Below are 21,705 nucleotides of genomic sequence, written 5' to 3'. Positions count from 1 at the left end.
CTGTCTGTACTACATTCCATCATAGAAATGGATGTCAGTTGTTGGTGAAGTTGACAGCTTTCGATGGTTAAAGAATTGCTTATTTTGTAGTGATCTAGGCACTCTGTTTTTCTGGTTTCTCCCACTCATTCCCTACAATTTGGGCATTTTCATTGCCATTAGCTCTTAATATCCCTGAGGGCATTATTGTGGTTGTCCTTATTTATGTTCATTCTATACTTGAATGCTATGGATAATTTTATTTTAGTCTTCCTCAGTTTTCCAAATAATAGCACCTTAAGCATGTGCTTTAATGAAAACTTTAACAGACTATACCTGCCTTTTCTGAGTAGGTAGGGATTCTTTTGTTGTTATGAACTTTTCCCATACTGTTAGAATTTTCTGCGCTAAATAGGGCTTTTCATTCTATTTGGCATACATTTATGAATGCTGTCACATGTCAGACACTGTGCTCCATCTGTTAATGTAGAGACATGAAGCCATGTGGTAAAGAGCATTAATAGAGGTGGGCACAGGTTCTGCGGGAGCATAAATGAGGGGTATTTAGCATATCCTTGGAGGGTGTGAGGAGGGTGGGGAGACTGCCAGGATCATCAGAAGGCAGCAGTTAAACTGAGATTTGAAGGCTGAATAAGAATTATTTGGTAAGAAGGATGGTTTTTAATGAAGGCAAGGCTGGAGAGAAGGAACGCAGTTTGGAAACTATTGCTAAAGTACACAGTACCACCTATGTATTTTCATGAAAAACTTTGACCTGAATTGGATCAAGCCTCTGTATTTAACTCCTAATTTACTAGAAATATAGGGGATAGGGCAGCATGTTAAATGGCACCATGGGGGTATAATTAGCAAAGTCCAAAATGTGGGGAAACAACCTGGTTTTTTTCAACAAATAAACTACAAGAGAAGAAAAAGGAGGAATTATGGATTAAAAGAGATTTAAGAGACAGATCAATGAAATGCAATGTATTGTCCCTATTGGACTCTGATTTGAATAAATCAACACTAAAAAATTTATGGGACAGTTGGGAAATTTTGAACATTGAATAGTTGATATTAAAGGATTTTTAAAACTTTGGGTGGTAATAATATTGTGATTATGTTTAAAAAAATTGTTCTTTTAGATGTACAGAATATAGACGCAATGAAATGATGGCTAGAATTTGTTATAGAGGGATCAGTGTGGGCTGGGCACACTGTGTGTGTGGCGGTGGGGGGTGTGGAGGGGCCTGGCCATGTGTTGATAAATTTCGAAGCTAAGTGATAGGGCACATAAGCAGGTTATTATGCTGTTCTTTCTACTTTGTGTTTCAGTGTTTCCATAATTTTTTTTTAATGTTCATTCATATGTTTTGGAAGAGAAAGCCTGCGCATGTGGGCGTACTTGGTTGCAGGGGAGGGGCAGAGAGAGAGGGAGAGACAGAAAATCTTAAGAGGCCCCGAGCTGTTGGCACAGAGCCTGACATGGGGCTCAAACCCACCAACCAGGAAATCATGACCTGAGCCAAAATTCAATGTTTTTTTTTTTTTTTTTTAAAGCTGTTGCTATGGGGTGCCTGGGTGGCTCAGTTGGTTAAGTATCCAATTCTTGATCTTGGCTCAGGTCATGATCTTACTGTTCCTGAGATTGAGCCCTGCTTTGGGCTCTGTGCTGACAGTGCAGAGCCCACTTGGGATTCTCTCTCACCCTCTCTCTCTGCCCTTCCCCCACTCATGTGTGCGCACGCGCATGCACACACACACACACACACACACACACACTCTCTCTCTCTCTCTCTCTCTCTCAAAATAAATAAATAAACTTTAAAAAAAATCATTAAAAAAAAGAAAAAGAAAAAAAAGCTGTTGCTATACTCCAGACAAGAAATATGAAGGACCTGAAATAAAGCACTGGCTGTAGAGATGGAACAAAAAGGAAGAACTTGAGGAATAAATTATGAAACAGTCAGACTTAGATGTCTAGGGCTTGAGGGAGGGGTATCTAAGTTTATGGTTTGGGACCTGAATACTGTTACTTAAGATAGGAAAAATGGAAGCAATGTATCTTGAGGGGTTGGTCCAGGATGGCATTGGGTGCTTGTTTGGGGACACACTGAGTTTCAGATAGCAGATAGAGATGCGCAGTTGATCGCTTACAGATAAAGTCAAGCTGGGTGTGGGTCAGTATGTAGGAGGTAGTTAACCCTAAGAAAGGATGAGATTGCCCAGGGAGAATACGTAAAAGAGGGAAGGGAGGGCTCCTGATAGGAGCAGAGAAAGAAGAGAGCTCCTTAGGAATCTTAAGAAAATCAAGGAAATAGAAGTTTTAAGAAGAGTGTAGAAACTATGACAAATCCCGCAGGAAGTTCAAGTAGGATAAGTTGTCTAGCTCCCTTTGATTATGAGCGTTAGAGGCCTCTGTGGAGACTTTGGGCGGGGTGTGGGGAAGCTTTGTGAATACAGTATATTGATATACTGCAGGTATCAAGTCCCTTTAGTGTGGATTAATAGAGACTGTAGCATATTAATTTTGTGTTGGTTAGCTAGAGAGTTATGATTAAAAGCAAAAGAGCTTTTATTTAATTGGAAATTAAGATCGTTACACTTCATTCCCTTGGTGCCATTAACTTCAAAAGCATGTTCAGTTGTACAAAGACCTTGTCAAAGTTTACTTTAGTTCTCCATGAAATTTTGCCGACTGGCACACACACAAAAAAATAGTGGCACTGAGGCTGTCATAGGGGTTCAGGCTTCCAGCTTTGTGAAACCTGTCTTAAAGCCAGTTTCACAGTGAGTCTGTCACCGTGCTGATACCCTTCAGGATAAATGCAAAATCTTAGCAGTAGGGAAAGATTATGTTGCTTGTTTCCTTTTTTAAAAAGATTGCTTTTTTAGATTTCTGTCTAAAAATCGTTTTCCCTTTCTTGAGCTCCTTTGATCCCAAATTGCAGGTGAGATAATGGGTGTAGAATTGCCATGAAAAAGTTAACCATCAGTTGCACTATGATGCGTTGCTGCTGCCACCACCATATGACTGTCAGTAGCTCTGTAGGGCTGCGGTATTGACAGCTATGACCCTCCAGGCCCTCTTCTACAGCAAAAAGAGACATTTTGGCAGGAGGGGAACAGCCCTCTGCCCTTCCTGCCATCGTCTCTGCAGGAATCTTATAATTTGTGTTTATTTTCCTGTAAGTACAGAACTGTGAGAACTTGTTTCATTTGAAAAACCCTCACACAGCAGATTGTACTGCCCACGTAGGGACAAAGGAATGATTCAACCTTTTAAGGATGCTTTTCCTTTAGTTGCTAACCTCTGACCGGACTACCATGTAGTCTGAGAATTGAAATTTACCCATTTTTCATAAGACAGTTGAAAATTTGATTGCCAGAAGGGGCTGGTGAGAATGCTTCTGTCTTCCCAGAGCAGCACGTAGCCCACACTGGCTGCTGCTTGGTTGCCTGTTGAGTCATTCCCACACTTCTATATCGAGCTTTGCTGGCTTTTCTTTTAAACATGATGTTCTTGGAGTGAGAAAGAAAGGAAGTTTTTCTCTCCTCCATAACATCTCCTCCACTCCAAGTCTGCATTGCTTTCTTTCTTCTAATAACAGAATATTGCCCTCAGTCCTTCTGGGACTGTTTTCTCTCCTAAGGTCTTAGTGGTGCTCATTTATCATCGGTTTGACTCTGTAAGCGTTATGGCATTCGCTGGGCTGAGTTGCAGCAGCAGGCTTTCCAGATACAGGCTGCCGCTTCACCAGAAAGATGAAGGAATTCTAGCTAACATACCAAACATGGATTTCTAGTTTCCAGCTGTTTAAAAGTCCGTCAGATATGCTAAAGGGCATCTTAATGTGCTTATAATGACGGTCAGTGAGTGAAAAGGACTGTGAAGGGAATGAGTGAGGCTTTCAGTTTGGATAAATGAAATTGCTCTGGTTTGAAAGGATTTTAGTTTGTTTTTGTCTTTTGTAGTGGAAGGTAAAATGCCTGTATTCGTTCTTGTTCAGAAGAGCCTGCTCTGTGCTAGTGGAAAAAGAACTGAAGTATAAGGGAAATCCTTATATATTTGAACTGTCATCTTATGTGTTCCGTACGTCTAGCAAGATCACAACCCATTTTAGAAAAGTCAAATAACATCAGTAAAACTGTCTATTGACAGATCACATGTCTCACATAGGAACAAATTAAGGGGCTCGTTTAGGGGATTGGCAGATCTGAAAGACAGATTACAGCTCCGGAATGTATTCAGATGACTTTTTGAAACAGATATTTTAATTGGAGTGGGGGTGGAGAAATACTTGTGCTTCTGTAGTTAAATATTCAGCTTCCTTAGTCTGTTATCCATAAATACCACAGATGAAAAGCCCTTAGAACTCTTTTTCAGAAAACTAACTCACCATACACAACCCTCTGTATGCATGTGTTTGTATGTACCTAATTCCCATCCCCACCGAAGTAATGGGTCAGTAATTGGGCTGTTTGTTTCAAAGGATTGAGTTGTTTGAATTGTGTTTTAATCTGTTGCTCTAAACTGCATTAGCAGCCAAGTCCCTTATACTAAAAGTTTTGAACAAACCTTACCTTCTCCTCCTGAAAAGGGTTGGGGGTGGGGGGAAGCATTTGATCTGTGTTCTGAAGGTCTCTTTCTGTATGTCTCTCCCCTCCCCCCAGAGACGAACAGCAAGGGGAGGAGCTCACTCACTGTTCTAACCACACTTCATATGTCTTAACTTGAGCGCCTTTTGGTTTCCTGTCGGCAGTAATTCAACTCTGTGCCATCTTGACTTGCCTGAAGGGTGGATAAATTGGTAACTGTACTGAGAAGGGGAGTGAGTTCTCACAGTCTGATTTGAGCATAAGGCACGAGACTGAATTTATGAAAGCTTCAGTTGACTCTGAAGACAACATCTTCTGTGACTTTGAATTTTTTCATTACATTTGTGGGTTGCTGTTTCTGAGAAGAATCTGTCATGACTCTACTGGAACCAGAGATGTTAATGATGGCTGTGCAGTCCGGTAATTTTGTATTTCCTGCAGATCCTATTTGCCATGGGTTTCTTTAATAAGGTTGGGTATATCTGTACTAGGATTGGATGGAAATGGGAGGAAGATAGATGGGGCTAAACATAAATCGTCCAGTGAATGTACTTCATATTCAGGTTTTTATTATAGAAAAATATTAGTCATTTTTTTTTTTCTAGTTGCAAACTCCAGTTATTCAGACATAGCTTTGCTTTAGATACTTACTGACTTAAAACCGTTCAGTGAGGAGACCTATGTGAGGGGAAGAAAACACTTTCCTGTAATTAAGTGTTTTATTATTATCTGTAGCACCGCTTTTAATGTAGGATATTTAAATTGCTTTTGCTGTTTTATACATTACTGTCCACACTCTTATGTCTCTTTGTGAAAGCATGTTTTAAAATTTTTCTTTAGTTCTTTCTCATTTGTGGTATAACCTCCTTTCAGTATCATCTTTTGGTTCTTGGAAATGTTCTTTTATAACCAATAATATTGAGACTCTAAGTTTTGGAGATGGGAAAGTTTGAGCAAGAAAGGAGTCAACAGAAAGAATGTAAGATTTTTGAAATTCTGTCTCTAAAAACAATTTTCTCAATTCAGAAGTGTCTTTTAAAACAGTTAAAATTCCAGTTTGTTTTTAATGGTCCCCTTTACTTTTAGTGTTTTGAAACTTGTTAAGTTAGTTATCTAAAAATAGGGAATGTTCTTTTGTTATTTTTAGACTTCTGCTAAAATGTAGTCTGTAGTGTTTTCCTGTTTCAGAGCATATCTTGAAAGATTCATACAAGTGGCATTTGCGGACCTCTTCCCATCCGCTGGCTTTCACTCATTAGAATGAGCTAGGTTTTGGCAGATACTGTCTCTGGCAGAATTGGTCTTACTGTTCTCCTTGGGGAACACTTAGATAGTATGTTGAAAGACACAGATATCCATCTGAAGACAGGATCAGATGCTATCAGGTTAAGCTTTATGGACAGGGAAGGGCAAAGAGGAAAGATACTGCTGCCGTTCTGTTCTTTCTGGTTTTACAAATAAGACCACGATGAGCCATTTATTAGTTGAGTTCTTCTGTTCATATATGCTATATTTTTTAGGTTGTTGCCTTTCCTTTTCCTCCCTCAGATCTCTTGAGTTCCGTGTTCTAAACAAGATAGTATGCTTATCTGACTGTTTCCCACTTGTCTCTGATGAAATCACTCCCAGTTAAACTGGCTTGGGGTTTGTTTTGTTTCCCTTCTCTGTGTTAAAGTTCTCTGTTGTATGCGGGCAAGTGCACATTTTATCTTAGGGAACATAAGTTAGCATTTGAACTCTCTCACCCTTCTTTGATCGCTTTGTTACTTACAGATTATCTCAGTCCAGTAACTTTTCTTAGTAAAGGTTAAAAGATTATTTGCTTTCCCCTAAAGGGACTTACTTCTTGCCTTGCCTAAGAGCTGTTTTTCCTATGACATATGTTGGGCAGGGCTAGCTACCCATCTGTTGGACCAACTACTTCATAAAACTTTCAAAGGATAATAGTATGTAAGACAAGTACAGATAAAATTGACAAGGGTGTTGGGTACAGGTAAAATGAAAGATCTGCAGAGAATAAATAGCATGTGTGTGTACCTTTGTCTTTTGCCTATGTTCATAAAAGTAGAGAAAGTGGGCATAGCAAACCGATTTCTCTAGTACTTGTGGTTCCTAAATGTTCAAAATTTTTGTAAAATTGTTACTGTTTTCTTCTTAAGCTGTGGCCATTATGCTGGATTGCAACAGTAGTATGATAGCTATATTTATGATAGGAAATGAAAAAGCATCATTATGAAGCCTTGATAAACTAAAAGCCCACCGTTCTTTCTAAAAAAAAAGTCAAGATATTTAGACTACATGAGCCATAGGTTAATTTCTAGCAATACAATATTTGGACTTTCCTGAATATATACTTTATAGGTGAAGCCACCCAGGCACCCCTGTTTAATGAGACTTTTAAAAATAAACTTTTTGGACAAGATTTAAGATGCAAAGCCTTTATCCTAAATTGAACTTAAGGATACTGACTGTTATAGCAGTGTTCCAGGGTACATTGTGTATTTATTAACAGTGTTCATTTAGTATTTGGAGCTTGGGAGATTTTGGTGAGACATACTTGTATATGAAGATTTTCATCCTCCTCACTGCTGATGGTCTCTTACTGACCCTTTGAGATCCACTTCAGATGCTACCTTCCTGTGAAGCATCTGAATAGAGTCAGTCCTTCCTTCTCTCTGTTCCTACAGCACCACCTTTACATTGTAGACTAATTATCATCTTTACCCATCTCTCTAATTAGGTTATTAGCTTCTCAAAGGCAATATAGTCATTTGTATTTTGGCACCTGACGTTGGCACATGGTAGACACTCCAGTAAGTATCTTTTTTGAATAAATGAAAAATCTGGTTTGGCATACTTCCCCTAATAAATAGGCATAAGCCTTTAAAACAAGATATTCTCAGAATTTTTTAAAATCTGTTTTGCATTGAGAAATGAATCCTCCAACTACCGTCTCGTCTCTTAGTCAGTCCTTGCCCAGAGTAGGTGCTGTTGAACGCCTGGCTTTGAAAACTGAACTTCTTCCACATCTCAGGATGTGCAGTGTGCCCTGTGTTCCTATGATGTGTATTGTTAAATCTAAGTGTTCTGATCAAACCACGATTGGAGGATTAAAGCATCTGTCACCACTGTGGACACCTGTCTAGATCACTGTAATTAGAAAACGAATGATCTGAGATGGATATTTGGGATTTCTGAAGTTTAAGAGTAAGGGAATGTTGGGGCACTGGCTGATGCATTTTAGAACAGAGGAATGCTGGGGCTTGGCTCTTGCCAGCTAGTATGTAAGACTTTGACCAGGCGGGCCTCGTCCCTGTATCCAGCCAGTGTAGTCTTAGTTTCTGAGTCTACAACAGTGGGACAGAGTTGACTTTTGAGAAGGGGATTGACACAGTTCCTTAGGTTTCTGTTGGTCCGTTGACATACCTTGATCTCGATGAGATACCATTAGGGAGTCTGGTTTTTCTGTCTAGGTTATCTCTGGAAGGATCATAAGAAACTGCTGACAATGACTACCTCAGGGCTGGAGGATTGGGATAGAAGAGACTTTTTGTTCCACAAAACAGTTATCTTCTAATTTTATTATGATCATGGAATACCACATAAATGTGAAAACATACGGAGTATGTATTAAAACAATATATGGAGTACATAACCCAACCTAAGAAATCGAGCACAACATGCGCTGAAGTCCTCCAAGTGCCCTCTCCGATTTATCCCTCAGAAAACAGGTTTCTTTGTTTTTAACTGTATCTGCCTTTTGAATCTTTCATGTTTTGTACCATATACATGTTATCTATTAAAAAATATTAATTTGACAATTGAAAAGTGTTCCTCAGTCCTTTTATTCCTTCCATCCCTTGATGTCTAAATACTTAATTCTTGCAGATTTCTTTAAAAAAGTTTCTAGTTTGCTGATCATTACAATTTGCCTCTGAACTGTGTATTTTATAATAGTTTGGGTTGGAGAGAGGGGAATAGTAATTCATAAAAATAAAGTTGAAGGAAGATGGTGGGCAGGTAACTTTTGCCCTTTTTGGTAGTAGGTTAACTCTTCAAGGTAGGGCCCCCTTGTTTGGGTTCACATCACTCAGGGATTTATAGAGCTGGTGAAAAACTTCAGAATTTTCAGCAATACTTATCTTTTGAATATTCTAAAAATCTAAATATTAATGTGGGCTTAAAAAAAACATATTTTTTGTTTATATTCAAAGGATTTTAGAGCTTGAGGAAACCTTAGGTGTTTCTTGTCCTCTCCTTTATTTAAGATGAGGAAACCGGGGGAAGCCTAGCTGGCTCAGGCAGAAGAACATGCGACTCTTGATCTTGGGATTGTGAGTTTGAGCCCCATGTTGGGTGTAGAGATTACTTAAATAAGTAAAACTTAAAAAAAAAAAAAAAAAAAAAAAAAAAAAAGAGGAAATTGGTCCATTGAGGATAATTTATTTCCTGAAGCCACATAATTAATTAGTAGTAGAGGTGGAATATTACTCTCATGATAGTGCTCTTTCTGCTGTAACATACTTACAAAGAAACCCTCAAAGACCTCTGATGTATGAGATTGTTTATAATTTTCCCCAGAGATCTTGGTTTTCCTTGGGTTTTTCCATTGCAGGTTTCTATCACTACTCAGATTGACTCACATATTAAGAGGTGGAGATAAAACCAGGCCCTGGGTGTCTAGCTCCTGCCCCTGAGAAGTGGAGTCAGATGCTATAGGCCCTGTGGTTCTCTGGTGAGCCTCTATCTTACCTTCCTTCTCTGGTCTGGTTGATGATCTCATACCTTGATGGTGATCTCAGAAGACAGGTAGGCAGACAGACAGCTATTGTCATCAGTATTCTGGATTACATCTTACTGCCTTTTCTCTGACTCATTAATTTATCTGGGATCCCCTTAGAAATAGGACCCAGATCAAAGGAATTTGAATTCATCCGTCTGTCTCTATCCTTTTTTCTTCCCTTTTGTTTCCTTTTGGATGAGGCAAGCTGTCAAGACCACGAACCACAGTTTTAGCTTTATTAAAACAGTGCCAAATGAAATAAAGATGAGTTTCATACAGTCTTGTTTTTTTTGGAACTTCACTTTTATGATTACCACATGCTTTGTTTTTGAAAGGATTTTCTTTATAACAACAAGGAAAAAAATGCTAAAAACCCTCACTCTGCCATCAACAACAAAAAATAACTTTCTCTGCCTTTCTCTCAACAAGTTAAAGGGCAACATCAGACTGAACTCATGGTGTCGGGGTCTTCTTCATCTCACGGCAGTCACATAAATGGGATGGTGGCTGCAGCAGTGGAGTAAGTATGGGATAAGGGCCTAGAGAAGAGGGGGGTACATGACAGTTACCCGGCAAAAATAAATCTAGTCATGAAATGTTTATAGTCTGTACATTATAAAGTATTTGTGTGTGTTATCTTGTCTGATCTTGACAACAAGTCTGTGAGGCATCTGTAGTTTCACATTTTACCAAGGAGAAAACTGAGGCTCAGAGAGGCTTCAGGACACACAGTAAGAGTTTACATTCAGGTTTTTTACTTTAAACACTAATTACTTCTATTTTCCATTTAAAATGAAGATCAGGGGTGTCTGGGTGGCGCAGTCGGTTAAGTGTCTGACTCTTGATTTGGGCTCAGGTGGTGGGAAGAGCTCCCCGCTGAGTGTGGAGCCTGCTTGAGATTCTCTCTCTCTCCCCCTCTGCCTCTTCCCTACTGCACACGAGCACATGTGCACGCTCTGTCTAAAATAAAAATAAAAATAAAATGAGGGCCAGATCAGATCCCTTCTCTCTAGAACCTGCTAGTGGTTCTCATTCACAGGAAGAGCCGAAGTCTTTATAGGGGCTACAGAGTCTTGTGTGATCTGCCCGCAGCTCTGTGACCCTCAGACTGCATCTGCTCCTTTCCGTCACTTGATCTGTCCTAGCCGCACCTCTCTCTTTGCTGTCCCTGCACAACTTAGGGAACGCTCCTGCTTCAGGGCTGCTGCACCGGATATTCCTTCCACGTGGGGCACTTTGTGCTGGGTAGCCTCATGGCTTGCTCCCTCACCTCGGTGAGGTTCAAATATCATTTTCTTGGGCCTTACTTGACCATCCTGTAAGATCCTGCTTTTATTTTTATTCATACCATTTATCATCTGAGGGAACACACACTTTGTTTGTTTATAGGTTTGTTTGTTGTTTACTGCTACTCTCCCCACTAGAATATAAATACCTTAAAATGAGGGATCTCTCTCTCTTGTTTTCTGCTGTTTCCAGCACCTGACACATATAATAAGCACTTAAAATAATTCTTGAATAAATGATAGATCAGAAAATTTGGAAGGTGTTTTAGGCAAATACGTTCCTGAGACCGTGCTTTTCAACTATTTTGTATAGCGTGCACCGTACTAACTAGTGTAGTGGTCCTCACAGTGTGGCCGGGGGAGCCCCTGGGTGTCCCTGAGACCTTTTCAGTAGGTATGAGATGAAGTCTTTCTGTATATTTATACTAAAATACTATTTACCTTTTTTACTGTTGTCCTGTCATGAGTATACACTCTAGTTTTCCAGAGCTATATGATATGTGATATCTCAACAGATTGAATGAAGTATATATGAAAATTCAGCTGTCTTTTAGTAAATTTTACATTAGATTTGCAAAAATAGGAAAGCAGTAATACTCTTGCTTTTTTTGTTTGTTTTGGAAAATAATTGCATTTTTCTTTTTCTTTTTTTTTTTAATTTTTTTTTTTTTAACGTTTTTATTTATTTTTGAGACAGAGAGAGACAGAGCATGAACAGGGGAGGGTCAGAGAGAGGGAGACACAGAATCTGAAACAGGCTCCAGGCTCTGAGCTGTCAGCACAGAGACTGACGCGGGCTCAAACTCACGGACCGCGAGATTGTGACCTGAGCCGAAGTCGGCTGCTTAACCGACTGAGCCACCCAGGCGCCCCGATTGTATTTTTCATAGAAACATGTTTTCATGTGACGTAGGCTTATTGTTATTTTTTTAAAGTAATAAATATTTTAAATGTTTTCATTTTTAATTTCTTATCTGAAATATACTGGTAGATATAATCCACATTAACAAAAGAAAAGCTCTTTGAAGTTCTCAATAACTATAAGAGGGTAAAGAAGTCAGGACATCAAAGTTTGAGAAGGGTAGGTATAGTGTTTAAAAGCATATGGGGCAAGTAGGTGGCTCAGTTGGTTAAGTTTCCCACTTCAGCCCAGGTCATGATCTCACAGTTCATGGGTTCGAGCCCCTCATCAGGCTCTGTGCTGACAGTTGGCAGCCTGGACCCTGCTTCAGATTCTGTGTCTCCTCTCGCTCTCTGCCTCTCAAAATGCCTCTCTGCCCCTCTGTCTCTCAAAAATGAATAAATGTTAAAAAAAATCTTAAGAGCATTGACTTTGGAACCCAGGTTTCTTAGTTCTGCCACTAACTAGCTGTGTGATCTTGGGCAAAATACTTAACCTCTCTGTGCCTGTTATTTCATCTCTAAAATAGTAGTAATATGGGCGCCTGGGTGGCTCAGTCAGTTAAGCATCCAACTTCAGCTCAGGTCATGATCTCACGGTCTGTGAGTTCAAGCCCCGTGTCGGGCTCTGTGCTGTCAGTTCAGAGCCTGGAGCCTTCTTCAGATTCTGTCTCCCTCTCTCTCTGCCCCTCCCCAACTCATGCTCTGTCTCTCAAAATATGAATAAATGTTAAAAAAAATTGTTTTAATAAAATAAAATAGTAGTAATAATAATAATGGTAATAGTACTAATGCCAGCCCCAGGAAGTTGTTGTAAGTATTAAATGAGTTAATATGTGTAAAATGCTTTTAATAATTCTGGCACATAATACTTGATGCTTTAAAAAAAATTTTTTTTTAATGTTTATTTTTGAGAGCGAGAGACAGAGCTCAACAAGGGGAGGGACAGAGAGAGAGAAAGACACAAAATCTGAAACAGGCTCCAGGCTCTGAACTGTCAGCAGAGAGCCTGATGCTGGGCTCAAATTCACGAACTGTGAAATCATGACCTGAGCCAAATTCAAGAGTCAGATGCTTAACAGACTGTGCCACCCAGGCACCCCAATTGGTTTTTTTTTTTTTTTTTTTAATTTATTCCTGTACATTCTGACAACTTGCCACAACTCTTTGGCATTTGGCAACTCTTTTTTTTTTTTTTAATTTAATTTTTTATTTTTTTAAATTTACATCCAAATTAGTCAGCATCTAGTGCAACAATGATTTCAGGAGTGGATTCCTTATTGTCCCTTACCCATTTAGCCCATCCCCCTCCCACAACCCCTCCAGGACCCCTCAGTTTGTTCTCCATATTTGTGAGTCTCTTATGTTTTGTCTCCCTCCCTGTTTTTATATTATTTTTGTTTCCCTTCTCTTATGTTCATCTGTTCTGTCTCTTGAAGTCCTCATAGGAGTGAAGTCATATGATATTTGTCTTTCTCTGACTAATTTCACTTAGCATAATGCCCTCCAGTTCCATCCACATAGTTGCAAATGGCAAGATTTCATTCTTTTTGGTTGGCAAGTAATACTCCATTGTGTGTATATATACATATATATATACATGTATATATATGTATATATATATACATGTATATGTATATATATGCATATATATGTATATGTATATATATATATGGATATATATATATATATGTATATATATATATACACACATATACATATATATATCTTCTTTATCCATTCATCCATCGATGGGCATTTGGGCTCTTTCCATACTTTGGCTATTATTGATAGTGCTGCTATAAACATGGGGGTGCATGTGTCCCTTCGAAACAGCACACCTGTATCCCTTGGATACATGCCTAGTAGTGCAATTGCTGGGTTGTAGGGTAGTTCTGTTTTTAGTTTTTTGAAGAACCTCCATACTGTTCTCCAGAGTGGCTGCACCAGCTTGCATTCCCAGGCATTTGACAACTCTTACAAAAGTTTTTAAAAATATGTTTCTTCTTTATCCTTGAAATACTTTTAGGAATTTGTTCTAAGGAAATTATAAAAGGTATATAAGATTTATGTATAAGGATGCTTATAGCAGTATTATTCATAATAGTAAAAAAACTAAAGCAGAAATCTAAATTTTAACAGTAGGAGTTTGGTTAAATAACTTACAGTGCATTCATATGATTGAGTACTAATGTAGTCATGAGATTATTTGAAGATGTGGAAAAATGTACTATTTTTCCATTTGATCCTTAAAAAATGACTGTAAGAAATATATACCAGAATATTAATAGTTGTTGCTGGGTAGTAGGGTGTTTTTTTCTTTGAAGTTTTCCTGTATCTCTCTGATTTTCTATCCTAAACGTACATTTCTGTTGTATTTAGATGAAAACCATATTTAATTGTGTGTGTGTGTGTGCACATGTAGGTCATATAGGTGCAGTTAGTTATATAAGAGGAAGAAAATGGCTGGAAGTATAGCATCTTGGATTTGGAGCTAGAACTATTGATTAGGGACCTATGCAGGCAAAGACCAAACAGTGCATGGTAAGGAGGCACTTCATCCCATTAAGCTATTCCTTCTGACCAGTCTAGTTTAAATATAGTATAGAATAGTATAAATCACTTTTACATTTTTTGCCTTTGTTTCTATTTTGTAAGATTTATTGAAAATCATCTTTGCAGTGTTTGTATTAGGCCATGTTCTTGGCAGAGCCATAGGTCCTTCCTGAGCACACGAACTACTCTCAATTTGCTGAACCTTTCAGAAGTTTTATGAAGTAAAAACATATTATTTTTTTTTTGTTTTTGATGGGTAAGAATTTGAATTCTCATAGGCATAAATAATGCCAGTAGTATAAAATGCTTTAATTATTTGAAGCTACGTTTTCATAATGTATTTTGTCCTTTGACCCTAGGGTTTAAGTGTGAAAGCCTCTTGACAGTCCATCTGTTCTTCATCAGAAAGCCAAAACTCATATTGCCTCATCTTTGCCTTATAAATAGGACCTTAAGCTTTTATGTTGAAGAATTAAAATGTTAATTAAACTGGCCTTGATTTTCTGAACTGTTAACTTAGTATATTCTCTTGAGAATCAGTTATATTATATTCCTCAAATCAGTGCGTAAGACTAATTTATAAAATATTTGGTTGTGTAGAGAGTATTGAAAACTTATGGTGTCAACATTAATGAAGCTGCCCAAACGGAAACTATGACCTCAGTCTTCTAATACCTTGCTGCTCAAAGCGTATTGCAAAGACCAGCAGCATCTGTATCACCTGAGAGCTTTTTAGGAATGCAGAGTCTCAGGCCCCCCTCACACACACAGTCACAGTCTTCATTTGCACACGGTCCTCAGGTGCGTGTTAAAGTTGAGCTCTATTGTCCTAACGTATTTATGTTGACTTTGTTTTTGAGGTAAACGGGTAACACTAAGGTGACTTGGTGTATTTCCTGGATGGTAAGCACTGCCCAAAATGATAAAAATGAGAAGAGAAGAATGCAGTGGTTAGAAAGATTATATGATTTCTAATTAGTGTGGGAGCGTTGGATAAATAGGAAACAAAAAAAAGAAAACTTGTTCCTAGTACAGTATTCTGCATTTGAGAAATGTTCACAATTTGACACCTTCTTACCCATTTTTCTTGACTTTTGGGGAGAAAGAACAAATAGGCTTCTCCTTGGCATGTTTACCTGAAATGTTTACCTGAAAAGGGATCTTGGAGGTGATCCTTCATTTTACAGATGAGCAAATTGGGAACTAAGAATGTTAAGTGACTTACCTAAGCTTGCAAAACCCAAGCAAGCTCCAGGCTCTCAGTGCAGAAGCCCCATGTGGCGCTGGATCCCACCAACCTTGAGATCGTGACCTGAGCCAAAACCAAGAGTCAGATGCGTAACCGACTGAGCCACCCAGGTGCCCCTGGAAAACAATCTGGCATTTCTTATAAAGTTAAACATATTTACTCCATGACCTAGCAGTCCTACTCCTAGGTCTTTATCCAAGAGAAGTTGAAACATATTCACATTTGCACATGAGGGTTGACAGCAGCTTTATTCTTAATGACTCCAAACTGGAAAAAACAAAGATGTCCATCAACAGGTGAATGGATAAATTGTGGTACATCCATAAAGTGGAAAATTACTGGCAATAAAAATGAACAAACTACTGATATATTCAAGAACATGGGGGTGCCTCGGTGGCTTAGTCAGTTGAGCATCCGACTTTGGCTCAGGTCATGGTCTCATAGTTCATGAGTTTGAGCCCCGCATGGGGTTCACTGCTGTCATCGTGGAGCCCACTTAGGAAGGACCCTGTCTCCCTCTCTCTGTTCCTCCACTGCTCGTGCACTCTCTCTCTCAAAAAAATAAACATTAAAAAAAATTTTAAATAAAAAACATGGGTGAATTTCAGAAACATTGTGCTGAATGTAAGAAGCTAGACTCAAGTGAGTATATACTGAATGGTACCATTTATATAATGTCCTTAAAAATGCAGGTTGCAACATACTATTCAGTAATAAAAATAATAGTAATAACAAAGGACCAAACTACTGATACATAAAACACCCGGGATGTCTCTCCAGACAGTTACGCTGAGTGAAAAAGCCAATCCCAAAAGGTTATGTACTGTAGGATTTAATTTGTATAACATTTTTGAAATGATAAAATTATAGGTATGGAGAACAGATTGATGGTTGTCGGGGGCTGGGAGGAAAGTAGATGTGGTTATAAAAGGTCAACATGATGGAAATGTTCTGTATCTCGATTGTATCACTGTCAATATCCTGGTTGTAATGTTGCACTATAGTTTTGCAAGATGTTATCATTGGGGGGAACTGGGTGAGGGATATGTGGGATCTCTCTGTATTCTTTATTATCTTTTTTAATGTTTATGTTTAAGACAGAGAGACAGAGTGGGGAAGGAGCAGAGAGAGAGGGAGACAGAATCCAAAGCAGGCTCCAGGCTCTGAGCTGTCAGCACAGAACCTGACCTGGAGCTCGGACTCACGAACTGTGAGATCATGACCTGAGCTGAAGTCGACACTTAACCTACTGAGCCACCGAGGCACGCTCCCTGTATTATTTCTTGTAACTTGCATATGAATCTGTAATTACCTCAACATAAAAAGCTTACTTGAAAAATGCAGTTTGGCAGCTTTTCAAAACATTGAACACAGACTTACCATATGACCCAGCAATTCCACTCCTAGGTGTATACTCAAGAAAATTGAAACCATTTGTCCACACAAAAACTTAAACACAAATGTTAATAGCAGCATTAGCCAAAAGTAGAAACAACACAAATGTCCATCAGTTGAATGGATAAACAAAATGTGGTATATCTTTACAATGGAATGTTATTCAGCCATAAAAAGGAATGAAGTACACATATGGTCTGTGAAACAAATGAACCTTGAAACCATGCCAAGTGAAGATAGACACAAAAGGCCACATACTGTAAATTCTATTTATATGAAATGTCCAGAATAGGCAAATCCATAGAGACAGAAAATAGACCATTGGTTGTCAGGACCTGGTGTTGGGGAATGACATGGGGTGTTGACTGACTGCTAATGGATATGGGGTTTTTTTGGTGGGGGGAGGTAATGAAAATGTTCTAGAACTAGATAGTGATGGTTGTGCACCTTTGAGAATATACTAAAAACTACTGGATTATACACTTTTTTTTTTTAAATTTTTTTTTTAACGTTTATTTATTTTTGAGACAGAGAGGGACAGAGCATGAACGGGGGAGGGGCAGAGAGAGAGGGAGACACAGAATCTGAAACAGGCTCCAGGCTCTGAGTGGTCAGCACAGAGCCCGACGCGGGGCTCGAACTCAAGGACCGCGAGATCGTGACCTGAGCCAAAGTCAGCTCCTTAACCGACTGAGCCACCCAGGCGCCCCTGGATTATACACTTTGAATGGGTGAATTGAATGGTATGGTATGTGAATTATCTCTCAATAGAAAAAAATTGTATAAACAATATGCAAGATTCTCTAGAGTGACAGACAGCAAATCAGTTGTTGCCTGGGGCCAGAAACAGAGAAGTTAACTGCAAAGGGGCATAAGAGAACTTTATGGGATGAAAATGTGTATTTATTATTGTAGTAGTTATGCAGGTATATGCATTTGTCAAAATGCATTGAACTACATGCCTAAAATGGGTGAAGTATATTATATCTAAATTAAACTTCAATAAAATTGATTTTTAAAACTTATAAAATTATCTCTAATTGTAAGCTTAAAGTGATCTTTAGGTTAAAACTCTTGGGGCACCTGGGTGGCTGTCAGTTAAGCATTTGACTTCAGCTCAGGTCATGATCTCGCAGTTTGTGAGTTTGAACCCTGCATCGAGCTTGTGCTGACTGCACAGAGCCTGCTTGGGATTCCTCTCTCTCTGCCCTTCCCCCACTCCCTCTCTCTCTCTCAAAATAAATAAATAAACTTAAAAAATCCTTTTTCTTATAGGCTAACAACTGAACCACAAATTAACACAAGGACTCTGACTTAATATTGTTAATTTCTCTCTCCCTTTTCCATCTAGTCTGTTTACGAAGTGAACTTAGATTGATCAGTTCCAGTCAGACTATGCTCTTGTGCTTTTGAACTAACATGATTCTGTTGCTGTTCTTTTCAAAGGTAGGAGTGGGTGTACTTGTTCTAATTTTTGTTAAGTTTATGGAACATTCTATTTACTTGTATTGCTTTTGTCCTTTTTTGTTTTAAATCTATTTATTTTGAAAGAGAGAGAGAGAGAGAGAGAGAATGAATCCCAGGCAGCACCACGCTTTCAATTTGGAGCCCAGTGTGGAGCTCGATCCCATGAACCATGAGATCATGATCTGAGCCAAAATCAAGAGTTGGATGTTTAACTGACTGAGCCACCCAGGCGCCCTTGCTGTTTTCCTTTTATGTGCAGCAGAAAATGTACCGTTGGGTATAACATCGGGTCTGTTGCCTTTCACCTCTACTGTAGAGTACCAGAGCTAATTTGGGCACCAGGAGGTTGGGGGTAAAATGACTCTTGAAGGAAGGAAGCAAAGGGAAAAAAGGTGGTGGCACTGTTAGGTGTTGCTACAAACACACACAAACAAATACATGAATTTCTTTCCTACCTACACCATTTCTCTCTCCCAGCCCCTGCTCTCTTGCTAGGAAATGTGCTATACTACACAAAACCTCTCAAGGGAATAGTTCTGGGAGATCATTTCTAAGTTAGAAAGATCAGCTTTGTAGGTGATTTCTGAATTTTCTCCCTGAGATTTCCTTCCTTTGCCCTCACTCAATTCTTTGACCTGACAATACTGAACACTGGGTAAGGTGTTTTCCCATTTAAAACTGTGCCCCAAGCATAACCAAGTTAGCCTTTTATATATATTTATATAATATATATAAGCATAACCAAGTTAGCCTTTTATATATATTTATATAATGAATTTATAAAATATAAGATACAAAATTTATAAAAAATAAATTTATATAATATATGTTACATATATTAATTCCAGTATAATTAATATACAGTGTTACATTAGTTTCAGGTGTACAATATAGCGATTGAACAATTCTCTACAGTACTAAGTGCTCATCACAAAAAGTATACTTTTCATCCCCTTCGCCGACTTCACTCATACCCCCTCCGACCAGCCTCCCCTCTGGTAACCACCAGTCTGTACTCTGAATTTAGAGAGTCTGTTTTATTGTATCTTTTTTTTCTTTCTTTTTTAAGTATTTTTTTATTTTTGAGAGAGAGAGAGAGTGTGTGTGCGCGGGCGCGCTCGCACACACACACATGCGCGCCAGTGGGGGAGGGGCAGAGAGAGAGGGAAACAGAGGATCTGAAGCAGGTTCTGCGCTGACAGCAGAGAGCCCAACACAGGACTCAGACTTACGAACCGTGAGATCATGACCTAACTGAAGTCAGGCGTTTAACTGACATAGGCACCCCTGTTCATTTGTTTTGTTTCTTAAGTTCCACATATGAGTGAAATTACATCATATTTGTCTTTCACTGGCTGACTTATTTTACTTGGCCTTGTACCCTCTAGATCCATCCATGTTGTTGCAAATGACAAGACTTCATTCTTTTTATGACTCAGTAGTATTCCGTGTGTGTGTGTGTGTGTGTGTGTGTGTACACACTTCGGTTGCTTCCCCAATTTGACTATTTTAAAATAATGCTGCAATAAACAAAAGTGCATATATTGTTTTGAATTAGTGTTTTTGTATTCTCTGTGTAAATAATTAGTAGTGGGATTACTGGATCATATGGTGATTCTGTTTTTAATTTTTTGAGGAAACTCCATAGTGTTTTCCACAGTGGCTGCACCAGTTTGTATTGCCACCACCAGTGCGTGGGGATTCCTTTTTCTCCATGACCTTGCCAGACTTGTTACCTCTTGTGTTTTGTTAGCCGTTCTGACAGGTGAGGTGATATCTCATTGTGGTTTTGATTTGCATTTCCCTGATGATGAGTGATGTTAGCATCTTTTCATGTGTCTATTGGCCATCTGTATGTCTTCTTTGGAGAAATGTCTGTTCATGTACTCTGCCTATTTTTTAATTGGATTATTTGGTTTTGGGGTGTTTTTATAAATTTTTTAACTTTTTTTATGTTTGAGAGAGAGACACACAGAGTGTAAGTGGGGGATGTGCACAGGGAGAGGGAGACACAGAATCTGAAGCAGGCTCCAGGCTCTGAGCTGTCAGCACACAGCCCGATGCAGGGCTCGAACACACAAATGGTGAGATCGTGACCTGAGCCGAAGTTGGACACTTAACTGACTGAGCCACCCAGGCGCCCCAAGTATGATGTTTTTAAAATATATTATGGATACTAACTCCAACTGGATCTGTCATTTGCAAATATCTTCTCCCATTCAGCAGGCTGTCTTTTAGTTTTGTTAATTGTTTTATTTTCTGTGCAGAGGCTTTTTATTTTGATGTGGTTCCAATAGTTTATTTTTGCTTTTGTTTTCTTGCCTGAGGAGACATATCTAGAAAAATGTTGCTATGGCTGATGTCAGAGAAATTACTGCCTGTGCCCTCTTGTAGGATTTTTATGGTTTCAGGTCTCATATTTAGGTCTCTAATTCATTTTGAGTTTATTTTTATGTATGGTGTAAGAAAGTGGTCCAGTTTCGTTTTTTGCATGTAGCTGTCTAGTTTTCCCAACACTATTTGTGAAGAGACTATCTTTTTCCCATTGCATATTCTTTCCCCCCTCCCCCCCACCCCAGACCAAAATAGCGGCCCAGGATCCTGTCAAGGCTTTATTTGCCACTCCCATTGCATATTCCTACCTCCTTTGTCAAAGATTAATTGACCATGTAACCGTGGATTTACTTCTGGGCTCTCTATTCTGTTCCATTGATCAATGTGCCAGTACATTTTTGTGCCAGTACCATACTGTTTTAGTTACTACAGCTTTGTATTATATCTTGAAATCTGAGATTGTGATACCTCCAGTTTTATGTTTCTTTTTCAAGATGACTTTGGCTATTTGGGGTCTTGTGTGGTTCCATACATTCTTAGGGGTTATTTGTTCTAGTTTTGCAAAATATGTTGTTGGTACTTTGACAAGGATTGCATTAAATCTGTAGATTGCTTTGGGTAGTATGGACATTTTAATAGTATTCATTCTCCTAATCCATGAGCATGGAATATCTTTTCTGTTTGTGTCACCTTCAGTTTCTTTCATCAGTGTATTATAGTTTTCAGAGTATAGCTCTTTCACCTCCTTGGTTAAGTTTATTCCTAGGTATTCTATTATTTTTGGTGCAGTTGTAAATGAGATTTTCTTAATTTCTCTGTTACTTTATTATTAATGTATAGAAATGTGACAGTTTTCTGTACATTGATTTTATATCCTGTGACCTCCTGAATTCATTTATCAATTCTAGTAGTTTTTTGGTGAAGTCTTTAGGGTTTTTCTATATAGTATCATGTCATCTGCAAATAATGAAAGTTTTGCTTCTTCCTTACCCAATCTGGATGCCTTTCCTTCCTTCCTTCCTTCCTTCCTTTCTTTCTTTCTTTCTTTCTTTCTTTTTCTTTTCTTTTCTTTTCTTTTCTTTTCTTTGTTTTTCTTTTCTTTTCTTTCTTTCTTTCTTTCTTTCTTTCTTTCTTTCTTTCTTTCTTTCTTTCTTTCT

The 21,705-nt window shown here is 38.6% G+C and overlaps 1 protein-coding gene across 1 annotated transcript in view; it reads left to right on the top strand.

The window, feature by feature from the left end:
- Positions 1 to 1,824: 1,824 nt before the first annotated feature.
- The window catches only part of MRTFA (myocardin related transcription factor A), a 103,901-nt gene continuing 84,020 nt past the window's right edge, over positions 1,825 to 21,705 (top strand). Inside the window, exon 1 of the mRNA XM_049627554.1 lies at positions 1,825 to 4,998. Within this exon, the coding sequence (XP_049483511.1) occupies positions 4,953 to 4,998 (46 nt within the window). The 5' untranslated portion in view covers positions 1,825 to 4,952. The remainder of the gene's footprint in view (positions 4,999 to 21,705) is intronic.

The sequence above is a fragment of the Panthera uncia genome, chromosome B4, assembly GCF_023721935.1.
Source record: "Panthera uncia isolate 11264 chromosome B4, Puncia_PCG_1.0, whole genome shotgun sequence".
Classification (NCBI taxonomy): Eukaryota; Metazoa; Chordata; class Mammalia; order Carnivora; family Felidae; genus Panthera; species Panthera uncia.
This window is presented reverse-complemented; position numbering and strand designations above follow the sequence as displayed.